The 12,919-nt window shown below is 38.9% G+C and overlaps 1 protein-coding gene and 1 long non-coding RNA gene across 2 annotated transcripts; both read right to left on the reverse strand.

Moving 5' to 3' along the window:
- Nucleotides 1–503: 503 nt before the first annotated feature.
- On the reverse strand, nucleotides 504–11,097 carry LOC306824029 (sialic acid-binding Ig-like lectin 11; the record flags this gene model as incomplete). The annotated part of the gene is made up of 8 exons (XM_079343986.1): nucleotides 504–1,849; nucleotides 2,183–2,252; nucleotides 2,349–2,457; nucleotides 2,596–2,880; nucleotides 2,974–3,225; nucleotides 3,919–4,245; nucleotides 10,532–10,861; nucleotides 11,070–11,097. 8 exons carry the CDS (start codon nucleotides 11,095–11,097, stop codon nucleotides 1,466–1,468), a joined length of 1,785 nt encoding a protein of 594 aa, XP_079200112.1. The 3' UTR covers nucleotides 504–1,465.
- Nucleotides 11,098–11,453: 356 nt separating this feature from the next.
- LOC306824299 lies at nucleotides 11,454–12,919 on the reverse strand. Its single transcript, XR_013779128.1, has 3 exons — nucleotides 12,841–12,919; nucleotides 12,048–12,158; nucleotides 11,454–11,510 (listed from the first exon to the last, which is right to left on the reverse strand). It is a non-coding gene; the product is annotated as an uncharacterized lncRNA (long non-coding RNA).

The raw sequence follows: 12,919 nt of genomic DNA on the forward strand, positions 1-12,919 counted from the left end.
ATGCTATTTTACAATGAGCCCCAAATTCTGCTTATTCTGAGCAAGTTAGTTCAGGTTAATTCATGCACTTCATTAAAAAGGAGAAGTCAACTTTGACGGTTTTTACCAGATAAACTTTATCTGATTTTCAGATAAATGAGGCCAATAATGACCATTTTTAAAAACTGATAATTAAAGCAGCCAAAAATTTAAATTTATTTAATTGCTGTGTTGAAAGTTCTGATTCTGGTCAATGACATGAACCAATCTTTATTCGTATAGCACCAATTCATCACAAATATTTTCTCGAGACAAAAAGCAGGTTTTAGACCTGACTCGTTACATTATTTACAAAGACCCAACATTCATCCATCATGAGCACTAAGCAACATTCAGCAATGTTACATAGGCAAGAAACAACTTCTTTTAAGAGGCCGAAACCTCGAGCAAACCGGACTCATGATGAACAGCCATGTGCAGAAACTGAGTTGGGCTTAAAATATGTGATAGAGGGAGGGATATCAACCTTTACTGTGTGACAAGTTCTGCATCACTCTGATAGGCTTCTTCAAATATCCACCTGCTCACTGCTTACGTTGACGACCTTTAGAAAGTCTGCAGATTTAATCCTTTTTTTTTTTTTTTGCATACTTTGAAAGCCTACCTGAAGACACACAGGAAATGTGAGGTGGAGAGTTTGGAGTGGACATGCATCAAAGGACTGAGGCCAGGACTTGAACCTGCGGCTGACACAGTGAGTTGAAGACTTTCGACTTGCTGCTCTATTTACAGAACTTGGTTGGCACCCCAAGACTTTGTCCATTTAATTTCCCTTAGGATTAACCCTTAACCCTTAGGATTGTTTGGCCATGAATCATTGTGTTTGGAGAAAGCTGTACAATATGACCATATCCTTTAGGTTTATTTGCTGTGGAACCAATCTTGTGTGTGTCTCTGTTGTGTTTCTGTACGTTTCTTTTTTTAACCTGGCTGTAAAAAAAAAGTCCCCTCTAGGACAATAAAGTAGAAGTTAAAGTATGCTAACATGCTCACAGTATTGGCCATTCTACACAGGCTTGTAAAAAAGATTTTTGTCATTCTGTTCTGCGAAATCCCCTGAAAAAGAAACATTGACACCGTTTGGCTGCGAAGAGGTTCAATGAAGGTCCATTTTTTCTGAGTACCCGAGAGAGACATGCTCATCAAAGATATGTCTTACAAAAGTCACTTCAGTAGAGAGGATAGAGGCATTACCCTTTGGTCCTCCTTCCACTTCTCAATGGTCGAGTCAGCTCTTTGAAGGATGTGTCCATTTATTCAGAAGATTTAATTATAAGTTAATGTCAAAAAGAAAAATGTCCCAAATTTCCAGATGAGAGATGTAAAGCCCCTATCACGTGTCAATCCTTTCAGTTCCTTATGCTATGACTTTGAAGCGCAGATCCAGATAACTTACCTCAAGCAATTTAAAAATGCAACATGATCCTCAGATGTCATCCATTACATCCTTTACATTGGAGTACACTGCTTCATCCCCTCTGTCCTCCTCTTCTGGGACACTGTTTTTAGTCTCCTCATCCTCCCCTATCATCATCTCTTCCTCTTTGTCCTCATCGACTTCACCTTCTTCTTCACTTTTATCTTCTCTCTGCTCGTTTACGTCTTTCTTTATTTCAGCGTATTCAGTCTCTGTGGTCTCTTGTTTTGTTGCTGACTTCCTTTTCAACAAAGAGAAATCAATGCTGGCGTACTCCACGTCATTTGGTCCACGGTCCGGATCAAGGGCGGCTTTCTCCTCTGCCACAGCTCCTGCTGATGTCACCTCATGGTCGTAGGTCTGAACATCTTGCACTTCTTGACCAGCGTCGATCTGTGAGGTACATTAATCATGCAACTCATTAGCATCATCCACAAGCAACAAACTGTGCATCTATGTAGGGTCAATCTTTCTGTTGTGCTAATATTACAGATATATTTTAAGGTTGTACAAAACTGAAAGGGGGGGCAAACATGAAGACTGGAGAAAGCTCCGTTATCAATAGCGAACAGCTGTTTATAAAATCTGTATCATGTACTTAGGGGACGTATAAATTGTTGATTAAAAGTTATTAGTAGCATCATAAATTTATTTATTCACGCCATGCAATCTGAAGAAAATGCAGGTTTTAACTTCAAATATATCAACTGTAATAAGATTTATTACCAGTGGATCCTCTTGACTAGTCACCATCTCCAAAGTCTTATCCAGATATCCAGAACTACTCTGTCTTTTTCTGGAAGAAGAAAACGCAAACATGTAAAATGTATATTTGACTAATCATGCAAATAAGAAACCAAACCTAAATTATGTGTTGGTATTAATGGTGCACCTGCGGCATTTGTTTCCCAAGAAGCAGAAAACGGCTGAAAGAAGTGCACCAATCAAAAAGGCAATGATGACCTCCAACCGTGAAAACATGTTTAACATGCTGGATCCATCTGTAATCAACAGTGACGCAATTCATTATTATTATACATGAAACTGAATTATAACATCTTAAATTGTAGTCTTCAAATTCAAAAGGTCAAAAATGTCTGTAGTCTTGGAGCATAAGTGGTTAAGTCAAGAAGCTGCACCTTCTTTTTCTGAGATGGCCATCACAATGGTGAGGTTTTCTTTTGCTTCCCCATTTTCATTACGGCTGACGCACTCAGCAACAGTGTTGTTGAAGTCATCTACATGGAGAGTGATGGTGCTGTTGACAATGTGGTTTTTCACAGATGTCATGACAGAGTACTCGGTACGGTTCCATAACAGCGGCCATCTGATGGTGGGTAAAGGAAAACCCTCACTGATACAGATACAAGTCAAGAGCCCCGACTGAAAGTCACATCCTGAGTTTTCAAAGATGCTTGGAAACACTGTAAAACACACACAGAAAATCCTCATAAGACAACTGCTGATAGTGTAAATGATCATTTTAAAGGTTTTTTAAAAAGATAATGATTACTTACGAGACACATCAGTAAACACAGTGACAGTCGTGTCCAGGTGTTTTGCTGTACAGATGTATCTTCCAGAGTTATCCATCGTTACATTAGGGATGACAAGTGTTGCTGATCCAGTGTCATTTATAAGGTAAGTGTTGGAACCAGGTAAAGTCCACGTGATAAGAGACGGAGGAAAACTTTCAACACTGCAGGTCAGATTGAGAGTTTCCCTTTTAGTAAGCTTTGTGTTCCCAGTGATTACAGGTGTTTTCATATCTGTGAAGAACATTTTACACAAATAAGAGGGAGAAAACAACATACTTCCAAATACTGAATAAGACTACAAGTAAATATAGGCATCACATTTAAAAGACAAAGTCATCATATGTATGTAGCTTATCGCAGCTCATATTAGTTGAAGACTGTGTAAAACAATTAGTCCAGATGTGTAACCGTGTTTCTTGAAAATGTGCTGACTGTAGAGGCCTACTGAAAACGGCACCAATATGTATAATGGCGTGACATCTTTGTACTGTAGTATGTATGTGATGTACACTACATACATTGTAATGTGAAATAGACGAAGTCTTAAATGAGCATCTCTTCTCTGTGAAATTCTTCATACTGCCACTAGATGGCACTAAAGTCTAAACATTTTGAAATTTCCTCAACGTTAACTTCAACAGACTTTTATTATTCTGAACATTTGACTCCAGATAGGCTTACAAACAAAAGTCACTTTTCACAAAGCCTTCATCACTATAAGGATCTGTTTGATATTTTAATCAAACACTCAAGTCATGATGTTGAATCAATGCTGATCTCCTGAAGTAAGAGTTAAATATAAATTGTATGTTAAAAAAGCCTCCCATATGTCTAGAGGTGCTGGAGCAGAGGAAGTCTGTTTTCTGCTGGTGTCAGTTATCTAATGAAGACAAAGAGGAACATGATTCTTTGGTTCACACTTACATATCACTTCAATGTCAACTTTTTGCATCAGGGTGATGTTTGAATGATTTACGGTGCAGATGTACTGTCCAGAATCTTTAGCCGTCACATTAGTGATGGACAAAGTCACCTGTCCAAATCCTCTCTGCAGGTAGGTTTCAGTCGTGTTGTCCAGGTTAGCTATAGTGTCATTTTTCACATCTGTTTTGGATCCACCTTGTTTGTCTTTGGCAGAAATTTTTGTCCACGTGACTAAAGACGGTGGGAAACTTTCAACACTGCAGGTTAGCTGCAGCAGCTCACCCTCCCTCACACTTGTATTTCCAGAAATGTTGACTTCCTTTACATCTGTGAGACAGAAATATACACAGTTTGACTTACAATGTAAATGCAATACTGAACAAATTTGAGATCAAATTAAACAAAGTACTCACATGTCACACTGAGAGTCACCGTCTCCTCTGTTGTGATTTTGTTTTTGAAGCCCACCTTACAGGTGATGTTGGTTCCGTGGTGCTTAGCAGAGGGTGTAAAGTTCAAAGTTGAGCTGTGTCTTTGTGTAACATCAGTCAGAGTCTCAGTCTTGAAATCAGTGATGTTTTCTGTCACACATTTTTCTCGTCTCAGGGCAAAATGAGGGCTGGATTCACGACCATTCAACACCACTACCGTGTTTCTAATGATACACAGCTTCATGTAAATGGGTGAAGTATCCCTTTAAAGATACTTCACTGTGCTTACATCAAAGATCTGAATAAAGTACGTTACATGTTCAACCCATGTCGTCCATTCTTTAAATCTGTTCTATATAATTGTTCTTCAGGCTGGTGATTTCTTTGAAATATTATCTCAACTCAACTCAACTCAACTTTATTTATAAAGCGCTTTTAAACAGCCGTAGCTGTGACAAAGTACTGTACATACATGAAGAGCACAAACATAAAACATAAGTAAAACAATATCAGGGTTAAAACAATAAAAACAATAAAACACTAAAACAAGAACAGAGTCTCATGCTGGGTTAAAAGCCAAAGAATAAAAATGTGTTTTAAGATGAGTTTTAAAAATGGACAGTGAGGGGGCGTGTCTTATATGGAGAGGGAGGTCGTTCCAGAGTTTGGGACCGGCAGAAGAAAAAGCCCTATCCCCTCTGAGCTTCCGCTTACACCTCGGTACCTCCAGGAGCAGCTGGTCAGCTGACCTGAGGCACCGGGCAGGAGTGTAGGGATGGAGCAGCTCAGAGAGGTAAGGTGGGGCGAGACCATTTAAAGATTTAAAAACAAATAAAAGAATCTTAAAATGAACTCTAAAATGCACAGGCAGCCAGTGGAGGGAGGCCAGAATTGGGGTTATGTGCTCCCTCTTTCGTGCTCCGGTTAGGAGGCGAGCAGCAGCATTCTGAACTAACTGGAGCCGTGCGAGGGAGGACTGGCTGACTCCGACGTATAGTGCGTTGCAGTAATCCAGCCGAGATGTGACGAAGGCATGGATTACTGTTTCAAAGTTCTTTTGTGAAATGAAAGGCTTCACCTTTGCCAGCCGCCTTAGGTGAAAGAAGCTGGATTTAACAGCTGCACCAATTTGCCGATCCAATTTAAAATCGTTGTCCATCTTAAAGCCCAGGTTTGAGACCGTCGGCTTCAAAAAGTGTGCCAAAGGGCCCAAGTCAACAGTGGGGGTTTTAACAGAGAAACTCGGGCCAAACACCATCACTTCAGTTTTGTTGTCGTTAAATCTTAAAAAGTTCAACGACATCCAGGACTTGATGTCTTCAAGACATGACAGAAGTGGATCCAGACAGAAGGCGTCTTTCTTTTTCAGTGGCACATAAATTTGACTATCGTCAGCATAACAGTGAAAACAGATACCATGCTTTCTCAGGATGGAACCCAGGGGAAGCAGGTACAATGAGAAAAGCAGGGGTCCTAGAATTGAACCCTGTGGGACCCCATATGACAGCGGAGCAGAGCGGGACTCAGAAGCACCAAGGCTTACGCACATTGTTCTATCTGCAAGATAAGATCTAAACCAGTCCAGGGCGCTACCACAAATGCCCACTAGGTGCTGCAACCTGGACACTAAGATCTTGTGGTCCACAGTATCAAATGCCGCAGTTAGGTCCAGCAGGACAAGGATCACATAGTCTCCGGAATCATTTGCCAAGAGGATGTCATTGAACACTTTTAATAAAGCTGACTCCGTGCTATGTCGTGTTTTAAAACCAGACTGAAAGACCTCCAGGACATCATGCTCATCCAGGAAGGACTTCAGCTGAGCATTGACAACTTTCTCAAGGATTTTTGAAATAAAAGGCAGCTTTGAGATAGGTCTGTAATTGCCAAAAACACTACGATCAAGGCCAGGTTTCTTAAGCAGGGGCTGCACCACAGCGTGTTTAAAACTTTGGGGGACAACACCAGAAGACAGACTGCTGTTAATAATGGTCAGGACCGACTGCCCTATACTAGCGAAAACTTCTTTAAAAAAGTGAGGCGGGACAGTGTCACAGGGAGAGCCTGATGGCTTAATCTGGCCAACCACATCCTCTAAAGCCATCAGGGACACAGGCTCAAACAACTCAAACACAGCTGAGCAAGGAACAGGATCAGATGGGTCAGAAGCAGGAGGAGCAATGAGAGCCCTTGCAGTAGCAACCTTATCAATGAAGAAATGAAGGAAGTTATTGCACATTTCTGGGGATCTGGGGATTCCTCTGATTATCTTATGAAGCTTATTGCAGTATCTATGTTAAATCTACGTCTGTCTCTCTCTCTCTCTCTCTCTCTCTCTCTCTCTCTCTATATATATATATATATATATATATATATATATATATATATATATATATATATAGTCCACTATACCCACAATACCCAGGCACTGAACATAAATACTTGTAAATTCATTAACCACCACAACTGTTTATTTACTTACTCATTCACTCAAAATGAATATAACTATGAATATATTTGTATACAAGTGAACACAGAGTCCAGCCTCTGCTGTAACAAATGCTGCTGTACAGGATCGCTGCAAACAAAGTTTTGTTGTATTCTTTATACATTGACAATAAAGAGTGTATCTGTTGCAGTGGGCTGCTAAAGAAACACTCGCAAAACAGCTCTGAAAGCAATATTTACCAGCCCAGAAAACCAAGAATTAAAGGGCATGCATTGCTATATAATAACACCAAGGAATAGGTTTTTCAGTTAGTGAGAGAGTGACTGAATCCATTTGACTTAAAAAAATAAATAAAGCTAAAGTAAATGTTGGGCTTTACCTTTATTCTTGCGCTTCTGTTCTGCTCCGTCTTTAGTGATCTCTACTGAACATTTCGCTTTCACAAGGATTATTCCTCGTTCTCCTCTTACTCTACTTCCTCCCTCTTTGCACAGTCATTTACAATAAGTATCTTCATGCTGCTCGCTAACGTTAAAATGCCAAATGAACACCTAATGTCATTACATATCATATATCATATATAAAAAAAACGTTTACATGTTGATGTAATGTTCAACTTGGAAAAATGAACTCGAGTAAAGTTCTGAGTTTTAACTCAAAATAAAAGTCAATAATGAGAAACATTGAGAAAAGGGAACTTCTGTAAATGTGTTCAAGTGTGAATGGTACCTGGTAATAAATGTCAGTTAAAGTCCAAGCAAGTAAGCACCTGGATGATGGCAGTTAGGTGTGTTTCCTCGCCACCAGCCTAAACAGTTCTTTTCAGTACATTTCTACTTGACCAGGTAACCAAGGGAAGGAAATCGTAACTGGACCCTCTGACTGGTACCAGTACCTCCTGTACAGGGGTAACTCAGAATCTAAAAATATATAGTATAATATTATAATAATTTCCAAAACATTAAAGACACAAACATGTCCATAAGTGTAATAATCAGTTTTTATTTAAAATCCTATGATAAAGTATTCTAATTCATCTCTCCATATCGAGACTTTTCTTTGTGATAAGATAGAAAATCAATGGAAGACAATTAAACAATCACAAATTAAGTATTTTATTTATTAGTTATTATCAAACAAAACAGCTGAAATAAAAAAACTAACTTTAGCAATAAATAACAATTCATGTCAAGAGTCACTATAATGTTTGATATTACTGGTGAAATATTTATCTGACAACACCATTTCACTACAGTGGATTTATATTGTGTTAATAAAGGTTCATTAAACACAAACCAAAATAATACCTCACAATGAAAAATTACTTTCAACAGGGAGAATAGTGTCTCTGCCATTTTCACAGATCGCCTCGCCAGTTTCTCCTGTCAGATGCCTAGTATATTTTAAGCAGCAATACCCAGTGAGCTCACATTGAGCCAATAGGAGGGGGATTGGTGTTTCTTTACTGTTACTGCAACACGGTGTATAGACTGATCACTAAAATCTCTATGCACGTCATTAAAGGTTGCATAACATTTTCTGTTTTCCAGTATGCTCTTTGCTCTTTTGTTGGTAGGCTATTGCCATTCGGCTCAACTACACGTAGCATTTATATAAAGGCAAATATTGTCATTATAGCATTGTATAGCAGACTTTTTTTAACATCTACTTCCCAGCATTTTTTTTTTGCATCATTTGGTTTCTAGCATTTTTGTCCTGTGCTTGTCAAGAAATCAAGTTTTTTTTTGTGACAGCGTAGCTGCATTCAGAGACCGTTGGTAGGCCCTAAAATTTACCAAACCAAACTCCTACATAAAAGTGCTTTAACTAGACTTCATAGATACTTTCTCCCACTACACTGGGTCGAAGCTGAGTCTTATTAGTTCAGAGGTTGGCCAATGACATCGTACTCTGCTGATTGGTCTCTTTTCTTCAGCGACATGTATGTTCTGTCCTCCTGGTTTGGGTTCACTGGTTTTCTTTTGTTCCTTTGGAGAGAAAAAAGAATGAGACATGATGGGATACCTAAAAGTATTCACTGCATTGTTCGAAGCCTTTAGAGCATAAAATGATGGTGTCGTAACATACCACAGGAACATCAGGCTTATCACAAGGACGACATTCACAATGAGAGATACAGCAGCAACAACTACCCAGGGAATCAGGCTGTGTTGATCTGGTAAAAGATGACACAGAGATTTATAATTGTTTAAAGGAAGAATGTGTGGCTTAAAAAGAAAAAGAAACGTAAAAATAAATCGACCATATTAATCACTGTGGCTCTTATTGAGAAAAAAATTAATGAAGAAAAAGGCATTGACATTTCTAATACCCTCATTTTGCAGTGTGTACTTGGTTTCTGAGGACTTACTCTCTGGATCTGTCACATTTTCTCTGATGACTTTGAGCGTTTCTTCTTCCTTTCCAAAGACGTTGTTGCTGGCACACATAACAGTGGTGTAGCTGTGATCTTTAACAGATACAGTAATGTTGCTGATGACTGTGTGCTTTGACTTGTTTGTCTTGACACAGTACTGGTTGTGGTTCCCCAGCTGCGGCCATTCGATGGCGGGTAAAGGAAATCCCTCACTGATGCACACACAGGTCAGGACCTCTGACTGAATGACACACGCAGAGCTGTTTAAGATCTTCGGTGACACTGCAAGCACACAAAACGTATGTCAATATCACAGCAAACACAGGAAGCTGATGTGATCAGACTCGTGTCTTTAACAGGAGTCTACTTACGCCCTACGTCAGTCTGTGCAGACTTAGTTTTGTTCTGGTTTGTTGCAGAACATGTGTACTTTCCAGCATCTTCTGTCGTCATGTTAGGGATGATGAGTTCTGCCGTTCCAGTGGGATTGTTCAAGCTTTTGTTTGTGCTAAGTTTAGTCCAGCTGATAACAGACGGAGGGAAACTTTCAACAGAGCAGGTGAGTTTTAAAGCATCACCATCTTTAACCCTTGTGTTCCCCGCAATCACAGGTGTCTTTAAGTCTGCAAGACAAGAATGTATGCAGAGAATTAGAATTAACCCAAACACATCTATATTACTCCAGACACTAGACTTGAGAACGCCCTCTGATAGGGAAGATACAGGATTGTGGAAAACAGGACAATACATTCACTTTAGAGAAATGTAAAATATCTGAAATATTTTCGCATTTTGTTCAGATGTTTCACAGAACAGACTTTTGAATGTTACGTGTCAGACGATGTGAATCAGAAGTCGATCCGTTGTGTATACTCAACATTCAATACGAGATGCTGCCAAACACTGCAGCTGAGAATTAAATGAATTAATTCGAACAATTTAATTCCACATTATCAGGTTTTTTTTACATCTGTGAACATATGTTATCAAAAGATTGATAAATAAGCCTGATTACTTTAATCAATGTAGAAGACGTGGACATTAATATTTCTTACTGATGAGAAGAAATGGATGCTACAATGAACGTATTCAGGGACTGTCTAAGATGAGGTGGAGCTTGGATCTTTATCAAGACACACTATTTTAAGCTTTACAAAAAGCTCCTGACTTTGTGGTAAGTTTAAAAGTGAAAAGCTGACTAACGTGCTCGATAAAGCTTACATCCTCATTTAAGTCTAGCAACTTCAGATCTTCTCAGATGAGTTTCACGACTTCTTAATGAGGTTAGTTGATCATATTTAACATTTTGCTGAGTAAAAATGACTGAGAGATCAGTGTAAAGTTTTTGTTACTCACAGGTCACATTGAGAGTCACCGTCTTCTCTGTAGTTGTCCCACCTGTGAAGCTCACCTTACAGGTGATGTTGGTGCCGTGGTGCTTAGCAGAGGGTGTAAAGTTCAAAGTTGAGCTGTGTCTTTGTGCAACATCAGTCAGATTCTCAGTCTTGAAATCAGTGATGTTTCCTGTGATGTGGGAGTCATCCTCTCCTCCTCCTCCTCCTCCTCTCCACATCCAGGTGATCTCAGGAGCAGATCCAGAGCAGAGACCAGGAGCAGTGCAGCTCAGTGTGGTCTGAAGCCCCTCTGTCAGAGGAGGAACCGTCACTGTGGGCTTCTGGGTCAGATCTGACGGAGGAGAGCTTTGTGAGTGGACACAGTTGAGCAGCCTCAAAGTCAAATTTACTGATAATCAGATACTTATATAGATTTAGATTGGAATCTATGACATAACTGGGACTGCTGCAGTTTCTACATATTGTTGACTGAAATAGCTGTAAAACATTTCTACATTAAAGATATAATACAACTATAGAGGTGCAAGCACCTTGTCTACATGTATTGTATTTGTTTGATTGTTCCATACCTGTTACAGACACTTTTATTTTGCTAGAAAATGTAAATCCATCCCAGTATTTTGTAGAGGAGGAACCCTCAACTCTGAAATGATACGATCCAGAGTCTGATGACTTGAGGTCATTGATGATGATGCTGCAGTTCTTCTGACTCGCATCAGGCTGCAACAGCGACACTTTACCTCTGAAGTTAGGCTGGACATCTTTTCTGGGAAGTGTTGTGTTTAAAACGTGTGAAGGACCACATACTGCTTTAGATTCACATTTAAACCAAACATAATTTCTGAATGTGAAGGGAAAACAAGTGGTGAAAGTACACGGTATCACAACACAGAGTCCAGCCTCTGCTTTTATTTCTTTATGAGTGAAATTGATGGAGAAGGCGTCTGGCTTACAGGGGTTTTCTTCGTGGTTTGAGCCACCTGTTGATGTAAACAGGGAGAGACACAAACTGGTTTATTCAATAAAATATCAAAATTGGTTCAAACTTCTGATCAATCAAAAAAATAACTGGAAGCAGCAATAAGCACAGAAAACAAATCAATTATTCATTAGGTATATATTTAATATCCCTGAACAATAAACTGTTAATTAAGTAAACTTTTCATCACAGATATTTTAATCGGACAAATGATGATTAAATAATACCCGTCATTAATCATATGCAGGAGCTCTGTGTGCAGAAAGTAGTTTGATGATGAAAGAGCCCATAAGTTCATTAACAGAACTGGTATTTTCTAATATAGAGTTATTAATATTTCATGGCTCCCAAATTCCTTGGTGGTGGCCCTGCTCATGTGTAAATAATGAACAGTTTGATTTGTGGTAGAAAACGTAAACCTTCTGTATGTAAGCATGTCAGACAATAACAACATGGTATATAATTGTAAATTATAGCAAATTACTCTCTTCTAATCTTAGTTTCATAATAAGACTGGTGTATACATATATATGCATACCTGTGTTTGCATTTATGCCACATGCAGAAAGAAGAAGAGTAGCCCAAACAAGAGGAGACATCCTGATCAATGATGAAGACGGTCAGTCTCAGCCTGCAGGATGATTTGATCCTTAAAAAGACACAAATATTTAAAGCATTAAATCTTTTAGTTAAAGCGTCTGTTAAAAGTTTTAAGCTGGTTTTGAAAATACATGAAACATGTCGAAATAAAGGTAAAGGTATTTACAAACAAGGGACCACAGGCCAGAAGACTTTTTCTCTATAAAATAAATGTTAAAGTCTGAAACTGCTGCCAGGAGGGTCTGTAAGTGTCAAACAGGATGAAACACTGCCACCTGCTGGTTTTAAAACATACTTACACAGCAATAATTCTCAGTAAACATTTACTGTTAAATGAAGACTGTGTGACTTTCTGATCCAGTCGATGTCGCCCTTTGACACCAGTATGAATACAAAACAAACTTCTATGGTTTAAAATCAATGATTTGATCACAGGATATTAGATGTTTAAACCATGTTGTCAAATTTCTGAATTTGGCTTCATTTTTCTTCAGGCTTGTGTGTTCCCTTAAATGATTTATTTGTAAGCCCTTTAAAATAACTGAGGTGATGTTCTGTATTAAGGCTCGCAAAAGAAAAGAAACTTTCATAATCCCAGAAACCCCCGACTTTTCAATGAAGAGCATCATTAACTTTACTACAAGGAATTATACTGTTCACCATTGCAGACAGATACCCCGCTTAATTTAAAAAGATGAATAAATAAAACTCAAGTAAATTATGTGCTTTACCTGTTACTACTCTTCTTCTGCTCTCGTTGGTCTGCAGTGAGTCTCTGCCCCGATATGATTCTTCTTCTGTCTCCTCTTC

Source organism: Symphodus melops (assembly GCF_947650265.1).
Source record: "Symphodus melops genome assembly, chromosome: 5".
In the NCBI taxonomy this organism is placed as follows: Eukaryota; Metazoa; Chordata; class Actinopteri; order Labriformes; family Labridae; genus Symphodus; species Symphodus melops.